The sequence below is a fragment of the Myotis myotis genome, unplaced genomic scaffold, assembly GCF_014108235.1.
Source record: "Myotis myotis isolate mMyoMyo1 unplaced genomic scaffold, mMyoMyo1.p scaffold_m19_p_9, whole genome shotgun sequence".
NCBI classification, from domain to species: domain Eukaryota; kingdom Metazoa; phylum Chordata; class Mammalia; order Chiroptera; family Vespertilionidae; genus Myotis; species Myotis myotis.
In genome coordinates this window covers 25,323,502-25,339,693 of record NW_023416401.1, presented here as the reverse complement: position 1 = coordinate 25,339,693, position 16,192 = coordinate 25,323,502, and the positions used below count along the sequence as shown (strand labels likewise).

General features: G+C 48.6%; 1 protein-coding gene across 1 annotated transcript; it reads right to left on the bottom strand.

Moving 5' to 3' along the window:
- Positions 1-133: 133 nt before the first annotated feature.
- On the bottom strand, positions 134-8,965 carry PIGT (phosphatidylinositol glycan anchor biosynthesis class T). The gene is made up of 12 exons (XM_036322179.1): positions 8,744-8,965; positions 8,046-8,223; positions 6,255-6,382; positions 5,863-5,963; positions 5,614-5,700; positions 4,999-5,086; positions 4,792-4,889; positions 4,537-4,702; positions 3,705-3,905; positions 1,677-1,842; positions 1,498-1,581; positions 134-769 (listed from the first exon to the last, which is right to left on the bottom strand). Exons 1-12 carry the CDS (start codon positions 8,928-8,930, stop codon positions 517-519), a joined length of 1,737 nt encoding a protein of 578 aa, XP_036178072.1. The 5' UTR covers positions 8,931-8,965; the 3' UTR covers positions 134-516.
- Positions 8,966-16,192: the final 7,227 nt, after the last annotated feature.

Here is a 16,192-nt window from a genome sequence, read left to right as displayed (position 1 = left end):
TCCGGAACGACTGTCAGAGGAGGCCAGTAGGGGAGGAGTAAGCAGACTGGCTGCAGTGGGAGGAGATAGGGGAGTTTAGCAAACAAGCCCTAGTGCCCAGTTCTTCCCAGCCTTAAAGAGACAGGAGGCAAAGAACCAAGGAAACAGTCATTTTTTATTTCACAACCAGGACATCCCATCTACCACACCACAGCCGGGATCGAGGCCAGTGCTGCCCGAGAGAACTTTCTGCGCTGATGGAAATGTCTGCCCAGTACAGTAGCCACTTAACCACTCTGGTTACTGAGCACCTGAAACGTGGCTAGCACAGTGGGGGGGAGTGAAATTTTAATTTAAATTAACTTAAATTCAAATGCCACGCTGGCTGGTTGCTACTGTACTACACAGAGCAGCTCGAAGCTCTGGCCCAGCCCAGGGGCACTTTGGAGAGAGCAAGTTCCAGAAACAGTCCTTGGGGTCACACCACCTCACCAGAGGGAAAGAGCAGCCGGGCTATGAGGGTCAGGTCTCAGGGTCTCAGAGCGGGGGGACGCCGCGGGCACGCCGGATAAGGTTAGCCAGCCTCTTGGCCAGGCCGCCCGTTCTGGGCTCCTCGATGTGGAAGGTCCGGGTGAGGAGGTTGTAGAAGGAGCCGTAGCACACGGCCACCACCGTGCACGTGAGGCAGATGACGTTGTAGGGCATGCTGAAGTCCGGCGTTGGCAGGCTCACCAGCAGCGGCTCCGTGTAGAGCCGCACGAAGTAGCTAGAACTGTCGGAGACTGGGAACCTGGGGGTCAGTGAGGAGTGGTGAGGCAGGACCCCTGCTCCTCCCTATCGTACCCCATTCCCCTCGGGCTGCACTGGGCCAATGCTCGGCGGTCAGGATTTCCAAAGTTCTTAGCCTCCCAGCCTTTCCAACAGGAGACATCTGAGATGAAGGCCCACACCTAAAGCTGACGGAGAGCTGCCTGTGCTGCGGGAAAGGGCCCTGCCCTCACTTGGCTGCCTCTTCCACAGCCGCCGTCGTTCTCAGCTAAAGGCCGCCTCCTCGGAGAAGCCTTCCTGGACACCCACCAGGTCACTCCCAGCACCACCTGGGACCCCGCTGCTCTCTAGAGCAGAGCCTCCCCTCTGGCGGTTCTCGGGGTCCCTAGAGAAGGCAGAGGATGGTTCGTTTTCATGGTGCTTAGCAGTCGCCGGGCAGGGGCAAGCCTTTTGTTTACTGTTGGGCAGCAGGCACTCTCTGGAGTTCCTGGCATTCCATAAGTGCTCAACCAAATACTTGCTAAGAGCATCAGTGAGAAAATATAGGCTTTAGATACTGCTCTTCTCGCCTATCTATTCTTCTGGAAACGTTAGAATCATTTTATAAGTCCGTATTAACATGGCAGGCCACTGGGACTCTTATTAGGACTGAGTGAAATCCCCACGTTGCTGGGGGACCGGCAACACTGAGCCCGGCCCACCCTGCAGGAACCGGGCCATCTGAGCCGCTGCCCCCGAGGTCACACTTACAGGCTGCTGAAGAGGGGACTCTCTTCCCAGTCCACAGGCTTGGCCGCCACCACGCTGGGCACGAGGGCACTGAGGACAGACGGGCTGCAAAGAAGCGGGCGGGTATTCCGTGAGGCAGGGTTGGTGGCAGATAAGGTGGGTCCGGAGGGCGGGGGCAGCACGTGGGGGTCAGCGCCCACCTGACGTAGAAGCCGTGGTTGGGGTCCGGGGTGTACTCCGTCCACTTGAGCAGCGCCCGCTCAAACTGGATGGAGACCTTGGTGACAGAGCTGGCCGGCAGCTGGATGAGCATCTCCAGGAGGTGGGGCTGCAGCCGGTCCTGGGCAGGCTGGTAGTGGATGTAACCTGGAGACAGGCACGGCTCAAGCATCCCCCATACCTCCTCCCTGGGGTCAGACTACCTGCACCTCCTGTCCCACCTATCGAGGCCTTGAGGCCCGGATCTGGGCACCTGGAGGTGGGCTCTGGATCAGAGAAGCCGGGCAGGCTCAGGGAAGGGAGCAGGGTCTTAAAAAAGGAAAAAGGTGCTTCCAGGGCAGCCATCCAGGCAAGCAACGGATCAATCTCCACATCACGAAAACTGGGCAGCAGACATCAAGTGCCAGAAGTGATGCAACAAGAAGTTCACAGAACCACCTGGGCATTTTCCTGCCAAAAACAGGGGACCTGAATCTAAGGAAGTCTCTAACACTAACCGTCAGTACCCAAGAAAGACAGGGATGGAGGAACATGTAAACACTGACACAGAACAAATCCAGAATGTAGCACATTCCGTACAACAAATGACCCAGCTTGCCCAACGAAACAAAACAAAAAATGGAAACTGTTACAGATTAAAAGAGACAGGCCCTGGGCGGGTAGCTCCGTTGGTCAGAGCCTTGTCCCGATACGCCAAGGTTGCAGGTTTGATCCCCGGTCACAGCACATACAAGAATCAACCAATGAATGCATAAACAAGTGGGACAACAAACTGGTATTTCTCTCGCTCTCTCTCCCCCTTCCTCTCTCTTTCTCAAATCAATAATTTTTTTAAAAAAGAGAGAGATTTTTTTTTAAGATATTGGGGGAAACAGGAATAATAATGATAGGCCATATTTTTTTTAAGTCCTTTATCTGTTGAGACATATACTAAAATACTTAAAGGCGAAGTGACATGATGTCTAGGACTTGTTTAAGATACTCCAGCAGAAAAACAGCCACACCAAAAAAAAGTGTGTGTGGAGGGGGAAGGGGGGATGATAAAAAAATGAAAGGAAGCCGGAGACTGCTGAAGCTGCTGGTGGGTGCAGGGGAGCTGACTGCACTATTCCAGCTATGTTTGAAGTTTTCCAGAGCAAAAGGTAAAAATAACCCTACATCGTTCCCCCTGCTCAAAATAAAGTTGTTTCTTAACTATACCTGTCTGCTAGACTCCTGTAGCAGCCAGGGACGCTTGGTCTCATACATAATTGAAAAAAAAAAGAAAAAATAAATAACCCTACAAAATACATAGATAGGATGTTCAAAGCAGGTATTTTGAAGGTGGTACAAGTAGTGGTGCTGACAGTGAGTAAAACTATTAACCACAGGCTTGAAAGCATAGGAAACGACAGAGGGGTTTCAAGAAGACGTGAAGCCTGGCCATCAGGGGGTGCGATGACTTTCCCTGAGAAGCCCTTTCTGAAGCATCAGTCTCTCCCCACTCCAGAGAATAAGTGCTTTATTTATTGCCATCCTGGCACCTAACAAAAGCAATCAGGAAATATTGACTCCCCTTCAGAAAAATAATAGAAAATAAAGTTTAAAAACAACACTTCTTCCCGCCCAAGGAAGCAAAAACCATCACCTCCAGGCCTGTAATTTTCTTTATTCCCAATACTCTGCTGTTCTTGCTAGCCCTTCCACTAGCAGAAAGAGCCTATGAACCATCACAAAAGATTGTGCCTGGAGCCCCAGGAAGGAGAAAGTGAAAAAGACAGGAAACTACCGCCCTCCTCAGGGCTCACTAAGAATCACCAGTCTATGTGTGGATCATTTTTGCTTTATAAATTACTCCAGACCTGGCATTAGTGAGGCTACCCTTTCCATTTGTCAAACTATCCCTAACGTTTTCTGCCTGTGTAGTTTTTCTGGGGTACGGACTTCAGGAATTACCCTGAGAAATGAGGGTTTGGGAGACCTGGGGGAGAGAGAGCGGGGTGGGCAGGGGTGGGGAGACGAGCTCTCACTTGGCTTGTTCTCCTTGCCCTTGGAGGTGACGGTGAGGGTGTGCACATACAGCCGCAGGTACCAGGGCACGATGTCCAGGAGCAGCACGGGGAAGGCCCGGTACGGGTGGGTGTTGTGCAGCAGCGTGCTCAGCTCCCCGCTCTGCAGCCCGTAGCCACTCACGTACCGCTGGGCGTGCAGGAAGGGCACTGGCGGGGCCTCTGCGTAGGCCAAAGTCAGCAGTTAATAGCTCCTCCAGGATAGGGTCACTCCCCACTGCCACTCCCCAGGTCCCACTCAGGTCTCAGAGCCAGAGGACATGGTGAAGAACTCTGCTATCAGAACTGGGAAACCTGCGTTCTGGAATCATCCCCATCTCCCCCAGCCCACAGCGACACAGAACTACTATTATTTCCTAAATACGCGTATGTGCTGAGCTCTGTGCCCCTGCCAACCACACCAGGTGCTCTCATGGTATTCTGCACTTTTCCTGGGTAACAATGAACTCAATCGCAATTAATTAATTGTTTGATGTCTGCCTCAACTAGCAGACATTGTTTCTCAAATGCAGATGCTATCTTCTGTCTTCAAAAAATGTTTGTTGATGAAATGAATGCATGGACAAACTCCCTATTTTACTAGTACATTAGGTATCTCATCCAATCTGCGAGGTGTTTCTGTCCTCATTTTCCAGAGGAGGCAGTAAGGTTAGGAACCTGGCCACAGTCAGAGAGCTTCGGAGAAATGGAGGTAGAACCAGATGCTGACTCTAGAGATCTGAGCTAAACACTAGCCTGTTATCGCATGATGATGAGCTGACATCTCAGTGTGTGGTGGCCCACCCTCACCCACCATTCTCCGGGGGTCTCTTCCACTTGAGCTGGAGGTTGAGGTTGCGGGAGCTGTTGATCACGGCCGTGTCAAGCAAGTCGTAGACAGCATAGGTCTTCCGGGTGCCCAGGATGACATCCTGGTACGTGGTGAGGGGAGGCGGGTTCACCTCCAATGTCTCATTGTCCTGGGGACACAGGGCAGGGCTGAGAAGTGAGCAGAGGGGCAGACCAGCCTTGGGGATGGGGCAACGGCTATGGCTGGAGACCTTGGTACCTGGCCATAGCTGGTGATGTCCACGTAGACTCGGCTCTCTGAAGCCAGGGGGCAGGGCTCTGTGAGGGTTCGGGAGAACATCCGGAAGAGGGACCAGTCTGGGGAGAAGAGAGCAGGGTTGAGCAGGGGCTGGGACTAGGACTGATGTGCACAGACAGGGTGGGGCTGGCAACGGGTGAGCAGAGATAGGTTGCCATGGTAGCTTACCTTTCTTCCCCTGGCCCGTGACGAAGGCATCAAATACAACGGAAAGAGTCTGCCTCAGCTCCCAGGAGATGCTGGTACACCGAGCATTCTATCCAAGGGCCAGACAGCAGCAATGAGGACATATCACTCCAACCCCAGAGCCGCTGGGACTCTACCCGGACGTGGTCCCTTGTCTACAATGTATCCTCCTACCCATTGATTTGCTACCACTCACTACTGAGCACTTGACCTTGTGCCATACCCTGTGCCAGCAGCTTTATGCATCAGTTGGAACCATTGCCAACAACCGTGGGAAGAACTACTACCATTACTCTCACTTGACAGATGGGGAAACCAGGCTCAGAAAAACAAAATGATTCACTCAAGGTCATGCCAGCCGGCGAGTGGCTGAGCTAGCAGGTACACTGCGTGGCTATTCTGAACCACTAAGCTCCATGACAAAGATTTATTGAACGCTTGCCAGGCAACCACTTGGTTTCCTTGGTGCGCGGCCAATGTCCCAAGAAGTCATCACTGCATCTACCATTTACTACTGGCTCAGCCTGGGCTACGTGCTTTGCCTGCACTTTCTCTCAGAGCCTCTGGATGGCACCCACCCCCATTCCCCTGACTTACTCTGCAAATAGGGCGGATATGCACTGCCTGGGAGTGGTAGCTCGAGTGGAACAAGCGATCAGCCTTCAGCAGCATAGAGAGGCCTGCCTGGAGGAGGCGGGAAGAGATGAAAGGTCAGTGCCCTGGGCACCTGGGCATGAGGCAGAGGTTATCTGTAAACACACCTGGCTGACGGGCAGTGAAAGGGCATTTGCTAACTCCAGCCACTCTCCAGTGCTCCCACCCATGTTCAGACCACTCTGGCCTCACCTTGGAACTACATGGCAAGAGCTTCTTCCAGGGGGTGAGGTTCTCGGTGCAGACAACCTCCCGCGGCAGCACGGCATAGCGTAGGAAATAGTGATCAGTGTCTGCGGAAGACAGAGGCCTGTCTGGGGCCCCACTCCTCCAGACCCACTCTCCTGCTCCCCATACGCCTCTGGCGCCACCACCCTAACAGTCCCAGCTGGGAGTGGGACCTCTCCTCCCCCTGGAGAAGGCAATGCACAGACAGCACAGTCTTGGGAAGCCTTCTCTGGGGCCTGCACACCCAGGGGATTTATGATCTGGCCCCACGGAGGAAAGAGGAAGCTGAGGGAAAGGAAGCATAGGGTTTGGGGAAGAGGTAACAAGGAGAAGGAAAGGGCCATAGGGCTTCTCACCATTGGCCAGCCCCAGGGGTTTGAAGGAGGCAGTGGGGGTGACCGTGTTGGTGGAGTCGATGAAGTTGAGAGAGGCGCAGAAGATCCCTGAGAGGACGTTACTGAGCTCCTTCCAAGATGTATCTACACTGGATGGAGACACAAACCCCCCACTGTCCCAGAGCAGCCTCTGCTCCTGTCCCAAAGCCTGCATTGGCTGCTACACCATTAGACCGGCTAGTTGATGGAGCTGGAACGGCATCACTGCCCCTGCCCCAGCCCCTTCATCCTCGCTCCCTGAGCCACTCAGCTCTGCTCAGGTGATTCCTCTTCCTGCCTGGGAACGCCCCCCTTACTCCTCTCTGCCCACTCTTAAGGAGGCTCCCTCCTCAACCACAGCCTCCAACTGTGCTGCTGTGGTTCTGACCATCTGAGCCTCTCCCTAGACTCTCCTGGGAATGGCTAAGTGGTGGCAGCATCTTGTCTTAAGCATCGTTTCTCCTCAACCAGGAGGCTGTAAGCAATGGGGACAGGGAGCAAGTCTGAGTCGCCTATGGGTTTCACAACACCATGTGAAGTGCCCACGCCTCACAGGCTGACAACATTCGTTGATCCATACTTCTCTGGACCCTGGGCAGGAAGGTAAGTAAGTCTGGGTTCTATCTTCAAGGTGGGAGGTCTTACATCTATAAAGACTTATGGAACAAGGGGAAACAAATATTCTGGGATTTTAAAAAATAAAACACACAAAAACACAGCATTATCAAATTAGGTATTTTCTTCGTAGAGAAATGCCAAACCAGATTTGCTCTCTATATTAATCATAGAAAGCACAAAACTAGGCATCTAAACATCAGCTCCATATTACAGGCAGTTAGGAGCTGAGGGGAGACAGTGATGGCAGAGCAGGTGGGGGAAAGGTAGGGACTAGTGTTCAGGTAGAAGCCTTGGCAAGTTTGGGGGGGGGCACTGCTTGCTCTTCATTTGATATCACCTTAGTGCTTTCCGATAATCCTCTGTTCAGGGCTTTTCAATCGCTCCAAGCTTTGAGCCTCATATAAAGATTGCACACTTGAAGCCTGAAAGCTCAACCCAAACCAGAATCGTGTTTCATTTGGTGTGCACAACACTGACCCACATAGCATGTCTTACATTTTTAATTTCTTACTGATATTTAAATTTGCCAATTTTCACAATAAAATCTAGATTTCATGTATCTCTTAAAAAAACAAACAAACATGAGAGTATCTTACAACAGTAGGCCTCTATTCCCATACCAACAATCCAGGGGGGACGAGTGTCAGCCATCCTCTCAAGCTTTGTAGCCTGCCACAGTCCCCACCACTCCCTATTATCGCCCTAAAATTTATCTTATCATACTTGTGCAATTGATTTCTCCTAGTGGAATTAAGAGGAAATTGTGGTACAGTAGCAATACCCAACTCCAACCCCTCCCAAACAAAAGCAATTCCTCTAATATAGAAATCTGGCATCTTATAAGCCCATTCTAGCCCAACAGTGTTTTGTTTGGCCTTACATCCAAGTAAGCTTCAATTATTTGTTATCTGCCTCTGCAGAGATACTTATGTGTTGTGTTACCTCCGGTCTGGAAGTAGGTAGGGGAAAGAAGTATATTCAGCAAAGTAAAGCATGTCACTCCGTGGTAACAATATTTCTTACTTCCACGGCAGCTTTATCCCCATGGAATTACTGCCTGCTGGAACTGCTGTCCCCAATGGCAGAGGCAAGATAACACTTTCCCCTGCCACAGCCCCGCCATGGCCTGCAACAGGCCTCAAGGTGCGCACTCACTCAGTGACGGTGTCTTGGAACCAGACCCAGAGCTCGGCACCCGATGGGGCCTGCAGGAAGGGTGGCCCCCAGTACCGAGTCCTCCAAAAGCCTTGAGTGAGCGACAGGTGCAGCTCCCGGAGAGAATACTTGGCGATCAACTGCCCCAGGGCTTTGGGGAAGAGCCTATAATGAGAAACTAGAGAAGGGGGAAGCAGGTGAGAGATGATCCTGATGGGAGGGTTCCCGGCCACCCCAAAGAAGCAGTAGACCCCAGGCTCTGGGATCAGAGAGATCTGAATTCCAGACCAGACTGTTACCAGCGATGCGATCTTAAGCAAGTGCCTTTACCGCTCTACACCTCTAATTTCTTCCTAGTAATCTTTCCCAGAACGTAGCACCCGGTGTAAATGGCAACCGGCAACATCATCATCAGTGCTGTGGACAGAGGGCTCAAACTGAAGTTCAGAGTGGCAGCCTGGAGCCGCGGAGCGAGCACTGGGCTGGGAGTCGCTGCCCCTCTCCGGACCTTGGCTTCATCAGCGGTACAATGAGATTCTTCAATAACTATCCCATCCTCCCCCCACCGACCCACTGTGTCCGGCTCCTCGCCCACGGGCCAGAACCCCACCAGGACTAGGCCCCTCCCGCAAGGCTTGCCCCCACCCACTCCCAGCAGGTGTCACAGTTAGTTTCTCCGTCCAGTGCCGTCCTCTCACCTTCTTCGCGCTGCAGCTCCGAATCCCAGCGCGTGCGGAACTGGAATGTGGCGGCTACGTCTCCAGAAGGCAGCGGGGTGATGACGAGCTCCTCCCGCAGGCTGTCGCGTGGGGGCTCTGCACGGCCCCGGCCGCCTGGCCCCAGGAGCAGCAGCACCAGCACCGGGAGCCGCACTGCTGCCGCCATGCCTGCGGCTGCTTCCGCCCCCCAACAGCGCCCGCCCCCACGAAAGACCAGTCTCCAATCGGAAGAGCGTATGAGAAGTGACTTCCGGCACCATCCCGGAAACGGGAGTGCGGTTACCAGAGCAACGGGCAGGCGAGGCCCTTGAGGGCTGGCGCGTTTAAGTGGGCTGGGCGCTGGGAGGGTCGGGAGGGTGGTGGGTCTGTGGCGTGGCTGGGCGCTGGATTGAGGCTCCCCCGACTTTGACGAAGCCCCACCCACGAGAAAGTGCATAATATCACCGAATGCCTCGGTGGTAGTTGAGAAGACAGACTGAAAAAGATGAATTACTTTCGCGAGGTAACAGGGCTTTGCTCCTGCTTCCCTCAGCTTCTAGTGTCTTCATTTGCTCTGTCCTAGAACTAGCTCCTCTGGTGGCAGAGCTTTCCTGCAAACCCCCAAATAACTGGCCCTTTTCTTATGAAAAATTTCAAACATATGGCAAAATTGAAAGAATGAACACCTGTTCTAGATTCCACCATTAACATTTTACTATACTTGCTTCATCACATATCCGTCTATAAATCCCTCAGCTCATCGTATGTTTTAATGCATAAATTGCAGACATAAGTAAATATTTCAGCATGCTTATCATTAACTAGAGTTCAATATTTGTTTACATTTTTCTTTTAGTGTAAAATTTACATACAATGAAATGCACAACTATGAAGGGAAAAGTCACTGAGTCCAACAAATACTTTTCACCTGTGTACCCAAACTCTTAAGATACAGAACATGCCTAAAGCCTGAGAAAGTCAGCCAACGCCCCTTGCCAATCATTCCTCCCCCTCCCCACCTTGAGACAACCTCTGTTCTGACTTTTCTTCATAGAATAAGTTAATCTGTTGCAGAGCTTCATATAAATGAAATAATTAGTATGTATACTTTTTTGTGTAAGGCTTCTTTCATGGCAAGAATATTTTTGAGGCCTAGCTGGTTTGGCTCAGTAGATAGAGCATCGGCTTGCGGACTGAAGGGTCCCCAGTTTGATTCAGGTCAAGGGCACATGCTTGGGTTTCGGGCTCCATCCCCAGTGTGCAGGAGGCAGTCGATCAATGATTCTCTCTCATCATTGATGTTTCTCCTTTCCTCTCTGAAATAAATAAATAAATATATATATATATATATATATATATATATATATATATATATATAGTCCTTGAGATCATGTTTTTATATCAGCAGTTTCTTTTTATTGCTGTATAGTATTGCATTATATGAATGCCCAGTGCATGAATTCGTGTACCAGTGGGGTCCCTTGGCCTGGCCTGTAGGATCGGGCTGAAACCAGTTCTCAGACATCCCCTGAGGGGTCCCGGATTGTGAGAGGGTGCAGGCCAGGCAGAGGGACCCCACCAGTGCACAATCAGGGCCGGGGAGGGACACAGGAGGTTGACCAGCTGGGGAGGGACCATGGGAGGGCTCCAGGGGCATGTCTGGCCCATCTCACTCAGTCCTGATCAGCTGGACCACAGCAGCAAGCTAACTTACTGGTTGGAGTGTCTGCCCCCTGGTGGTCAGTGCACATCATAGCGAGTGGTTGAGGGCCTTAGCATATCATTAGCATATTACACTTTGGTTGAACAGACGACCAGACACTTAGCATATTAGGCTTTTATTAGATAGGATACCATAGTTTATCCATTCTCCTGATGATGGATACCTGAGCTCTTTCAAGTTTTTAGTTATTATGAACTAGACCACTGTGCAATTTACTTTGTAGACACGTTTATCATTTACCTTGGGTAAATTTTTAGTAGTAAAGTGTAGGTTAGGTGTATGTTTAATTTATTTTTTCTTGCCAGTTTGTTCTTGGGCGACAGATCTATTCAAACTTTCTGCCAAATCACACGGTCATAAACACCAAGTCATATTATTTTAGAACTAGAAAAGACATTAAAGATGATGAATACTCGGATTATCCAGCTAAGGAAATTAAGTTAAGAGTGAGTAAGTGAGCCCTGGCTGAGTAGCTCAGGTGGTTAGAGTATTGACTCAATATGCCAAGTTTGGGGGTTCAATTCCCTATCAGGTCACATACAAGAAGCAACCAATGAATGCATAAATAAGTGGACCAACAAATTAATGTTTCTCTCTCCCTCCCAAACCCCCTTCTGTTTCTCTCTCCCCCATGCTTCCCTCCCTCCCTTCCCTTACTAAAATCAGTCAATCAAATAAAAATTAAAGAGAGGGTAGTGAAATGGCATGACCACAGTCAACATACAGCTGGCTGTCGGTCCTGGCAGAGTAAAGTCAGGTCTCCAACTCCTCTCTCTTGCTGTCCCTGCCTCTTTACAGAGAATCTCTCCCAAGTAAAAGACTAATGTGCATTCAGCTGAAATGAATCTTGTAGCAAAAATTTCAGAATCCTTTGCAACCTTTTTATTAAAATTCAAATAAATCAGGATCCCTGGGTTTATTTTCTTCTGCTTGGGGTGTATCTCCAATAGCACACAGGAGTTAAGCCAACAGGCTCTGACTGCCGTAACCAAGGGAAATGGGAGGATCTGGGAATCATTTTGTTTTCAAGATGTTTCCAGGAGGAGCACGTTGGGCGGACATTCTCTGGCCCAGGAAGCTCAGTACCAACTTCCTTTGCTTGTCCTGAGTACCAGAAAAAGCTCGACTGCTTGTGTATCAAAAGATAAGGTTTTGAATCTGATTCTAAATCACAAATATTATACAGTGTTTATTGAAAATATGGCAATTTGTACTAGAAAATTGTAGGAAAAATACCTTTGCTCTTGTTGGAACTTCAAATATAGCAACTAGTATTTTCTTCTTTTTTAAATTTCACAGTTTATTTATTTTTTATTCAATTTATTAGGGTGATGCTGGTTAACAAAATTATACAGGTTTCAGGTGCACAATTCCACAAATCATCTGTACACTGTATTGTGTGTTCATCATCCCAAGTCTTTTTGTTTAATTTTATAAGGAACTGCCAGACCTTCCTCCAAAATGTATCATTTTATACTTGTACCAACAATGTATGAGTTTCTGGTCAACATTTGTTCTTAATATTTTTTTCTTTCCATTTTAGCCATGTGGGAATGTATGTAGTGGTATTTCATTATGGTTTTAATTTGCATTTCCCTGGTACCTAATGATGTTGAGCATCTTCTCACGTGTTTATTGACCATTCATGTATTTTCTTCAGTGATAGGTCTATTAAAATGTTTTTGCACCCTCCCCTCTTGTTTACTGGCTGGTTTGCCTTTTTGTTGTTGACTTGTAGGGGTTCCAGTGTTAATTCCTGCTTTAGGTTTTCCAGCTGCCCTATGGGGAACACATTCACAAAGAATTTTGCATATGGTCTCTTAGTAAAATTCACAACTATTACTTCAGTGAAGAGCCAAATTTGGTGTCAGGCAGGTCTGCCAAGATATACCCCAACCAACCAGAGAGGACATGTCAAAAAGGTGTCATTATCTCATTATGATGTCACTTTACTTCCATCCAGTATTCCTGTCCTACTAGACATGGACTAGAAGGCCATGTGTTTAGATGTCAGACAAATATGGGTTCAAATCTCCCACCAGCCTTTAATCCATATGAGCATGAGCAACCTGAATGTCACTCTTCCTCCTCTATAAAATGGATAAGCCTACTTTCAGGGTTGTTGTAAGGATTAAAAGTATGTACATGGAGGATCTGGAATGTAGTAATTGCTTAATAACGTTTAATTAAACACTCTTTGAGGTAGGTGCTATTACTAGTATATCCAGCTCAGAGATGAGAAAACTGAGAAAATTGTTTTAAGGTCAGAAGGAGGGATGGAGCCAGGACTAAAGGCTACACTATCAATCTCAAAATTAAATTTTTTAAAAAAGTGGCTGCCATCACTATGATTAGGATTTTGTTTTTCTATGCTTTCTTTCCTTTTGAAATTGCCTGTCCCCATCATTCAAGACCCAGCTATCCCCAGAGAAGACTTGCCTTCGTCCTCTCTAGTGTGCTACAGTCCTCTGTGCACTTCTGCTATAGCCCACATTACATTCCCATTATCCTTGGCCACGTCTGCTCCTGGAAGGACTCTTGGTTGCCTTGGTATGTCTGTTGCCTAAGCAAGGAGGCTAATATATAGTCGGTGCTCGGTAATGCTGAACGAACACACAACATCATAGCGCAGTCCCGTGTTGCCTCATGCTGCCGTGCTGTTCACAGCATCAAGTTCCGCGCCCTCCTGGGGACTGCTACAGTGAGCCTTCTAGGGAATCTTCCCTGCATTGTGGTCTCTTCTATTTGTTCCACACACAGGACTCTACAGAATGAGTTTGTCTTCTTTCCTCCTTTCCAGGCTCTGATTAGTTTATACAGAAGAAGCCACACTGTGGCTGAGAGACTAAAAGCTGGGCTGTTTGCTTCGGAATTGGCTCCAAATCATCCTCCCATCTCCAAGGGCACTGTGTGGCCTGAAGCCAGCTGGAGATGCTGGCTCGGAAGGCCAGCCAAGCCCCTGTGGTTTGGCAGAAGAAGAGGTCATTGTCCAACCAGGAAGTGGTCCTGGGGTCTCGGCTGACCCTAGACTTTTCCAGGCAGGGCTGAGATTCATAACAGCTGAATGAAGGCTCCCCATCGGTTCACAAACAATTCCACCTCTCCAGAGGGCTGTATATAGACCCCTCTCCCCAGGCAGACTTCTGTTCAAGCCCCACAGATCCTAGCATCACATGCCTGGGGTACTAAGAGGTTTGTTAATATACTGACAGCAACCAAGCTAGTCTAGCTTCTCATCACTCACCTTGGAGGGAAGTGGGGTGACCCCAGGAGCTGAGAACCCCTGCATAGCAAAGCTGCAGAGCTTACGGGCTGCAGCTCAGGAGAATGCACAGCCAGTCAGACAGGAGGTTGAGCCTTGCTGCTCCAAAGGGAGAAAGCACAAGAGGACAGAGACCATGTGTACACCACAGTCATAAGCAACCAAAAGAACTACACAATTCAACATACTGGGCCCGAACCCAACTTAATGGATGATCTCAACTTGGACAGAGAGGCTTTTAGACAAAAGAAATACAAAACTCCCACAAGTTTCTCCCTAGAACTAGGAAAAGCACATAAGAACTGTCACTTACAATGGTCTCCTGCAGGGGTGAAAGCAGGATGGAACTATGGGAAGACTGCAGCCCTGTCACTCAGCCTCGGTGACACAAAGAGCTTTGGGATTTAGGCTAAAGGTCACTGATCCATGGTTAGTGTTTGATGTATGAATAAAGGGTGGAATGATTTGCTTTTTCTAATGTGAGAAAAGACTTCATGTTCCTTAAGGCTGGATCCTATAACCCCTTCTTTCATTCCCACTCTCTCTCTGGGCAAGCTCATGGGCATCCGTGGCTTCACTTACCACCTATGCATTGATAACTTCTGTATTTATCTTTCCAGCCCAATGCTCTCATCCAAATCCTACACTCATGGGTCCAACTCTCTACTTAACATGACCCCTTTGATGTCTCAAAAACACCTCAAACTCACCATGTCCAAAACCAAATTTATGACCTTCTTCCCACACCTGGTTCTTTCCTAAACTCGCCATCTGGGTGAAGCACCCTGTTGTACAAGACGGAAACAATGATGGCACCCTGGGCCCCTTCCTCTCTCACACCCACCTATCAAATCTTTTGGAATTTGCCTCCTAAATATCTCTTCATTCCTTCCGCTTTTCTACCTCCCACCACCCTCACCCTAGTCCATTACCTCTGATCTCATTGGTTGCAATCATCTTCGGGTTTCCAGACATCCACGTTGGTCCTCTCCCATCAGTACTCCATAAGGAGCCCTTCTAGCCATTCTTCCCCTAGTTTACTCCTACTCATCTTTCAGATCTCAGCTCAAATGCCACTTCCTCAAGGGAAACACCTAGTGGCCTCTGAATAGGCTATTAACTCCTGCCTAGCACCCGAGTTGCAACTTTACACTTGGCCTCCTCCAAACTCTAAACTCTGTAACAGCAGGACTGTGTCTTTTTGCCACTAGTCCTAAGGCCCATGCTCAATGTCTTGCACATGTTCCACACTGACATCTAATATTTACTGAACGAGTGTCATTTGTTTATACCCAGTTAAGCTTATCATCACCACAATCTTCTGGGCCACAGTTATGTCATGCATGGATTATTGTGTTGTTATATGTCTCTCTTGACCCTGTTCTCCTCCAATATATTTTCTATACTGCAGCCAGAATTATCCTTTTAACAAGCAAATCTTACCACTTGTATCATTTCATTTCTCCCAATAGAGTTCAAATTCATTAATGTGGCCTCTAACATGTACACTGCTAGTTACCGATCCAAAGACTGCTGTCCTCTTGTTCCTTAGTAATATAACCCTGATTTTATCAAGATACCAGTGTGCCCTACTAAAGAACTATCCCAGCCTTCCCAGTAGCCAGCGAGCTTCTGAGGTTTGAGAGGTAGAAAAGCAATCAGATGCATTGGTAATCTAGTGACTTGAAAGGGTAATTGTCCTTCCAATGGTCAGAATTTCCTTTCTTCTAGACAGGGCCATGTCCCTATGCTTATAAAATGTCCATACATAAAGCATTTCTTATGTTAGCAAGTGCTGGCCAATGAGATGAAAGTGAACAGAACTTTCAAAAATGCTTCTTGACATGGGACTTGACTGCTGGGTGTGCTTTGCCCCTCTCCAATTTCTTCTCTTGCTTTCTGCCAGTTTCAAGGATATGATGGTGGGGCTTCAACAGTCATCCTAGACATGAAGTATCAATGAGAATTCGAGCTACATGTCTGGGATGGCTGAGCAAAAGAGCCAAACCGGTCCCTGGTGCCCACTAAGGAACGGTCAGATAGCCCTGTACTTTGGACTTAAGATGAGGACATAAATCTGTATCTTAAGCTACAGATATTTTCCTAGCAGTCAAACTGAAACTGGATACAGGCTTCTGAGCATTTTATGACTTGATCATTGTCAATCTTACCTCTCCCTTCACCTCCTCCTCAAGTTCAACAGTTCAGCCAAACTGAATTGTTTTTTAGTTCCTCACAGCTATTTCCCTCCATTTAAAGTCTTCCCAAGCTGCTCTTTCTGCCTGGAATACAGCCCCCAACTAGCTAACTCCTACTCACCCTTCAGATTTCGGCTTCAAAATCAGCTCTTCAACAACCATACAAGCCAGGTTAAGATGTCCTTTTTTTGATACCAGAGTACTTCCTTGTCATGCTACTTATTGCACTGTGAACTCTGGTATTTACTTTATCTCCTCCTCTAGAA

Bases quoted from the DNA above. Each gene is read 5' to 3' on its own strand.
- PIGT (XM_036322179.1), bottom strand. From the start codon at position 8,930: ATGGCGGCAGCAGTGCGGCTCCCGGTGCTGGTGCTGCTGCTCCTGGGG. The intron at 5,701-5,862 runs GTGAGGCCAGAG...CGCCTCCTCCAG, and splicing joins TCTTGCCATGTAGTTCCAAG to GCAGGCCTCTCTATGCTGCT. The intron at 3,906-4,536 runs GTGGGTGAGGGT...TGGCCTACGCAG, and splicing joins GAAGAGACCCCCGGAGAATG to AGGCCCCGCCAGTGCCCTTC.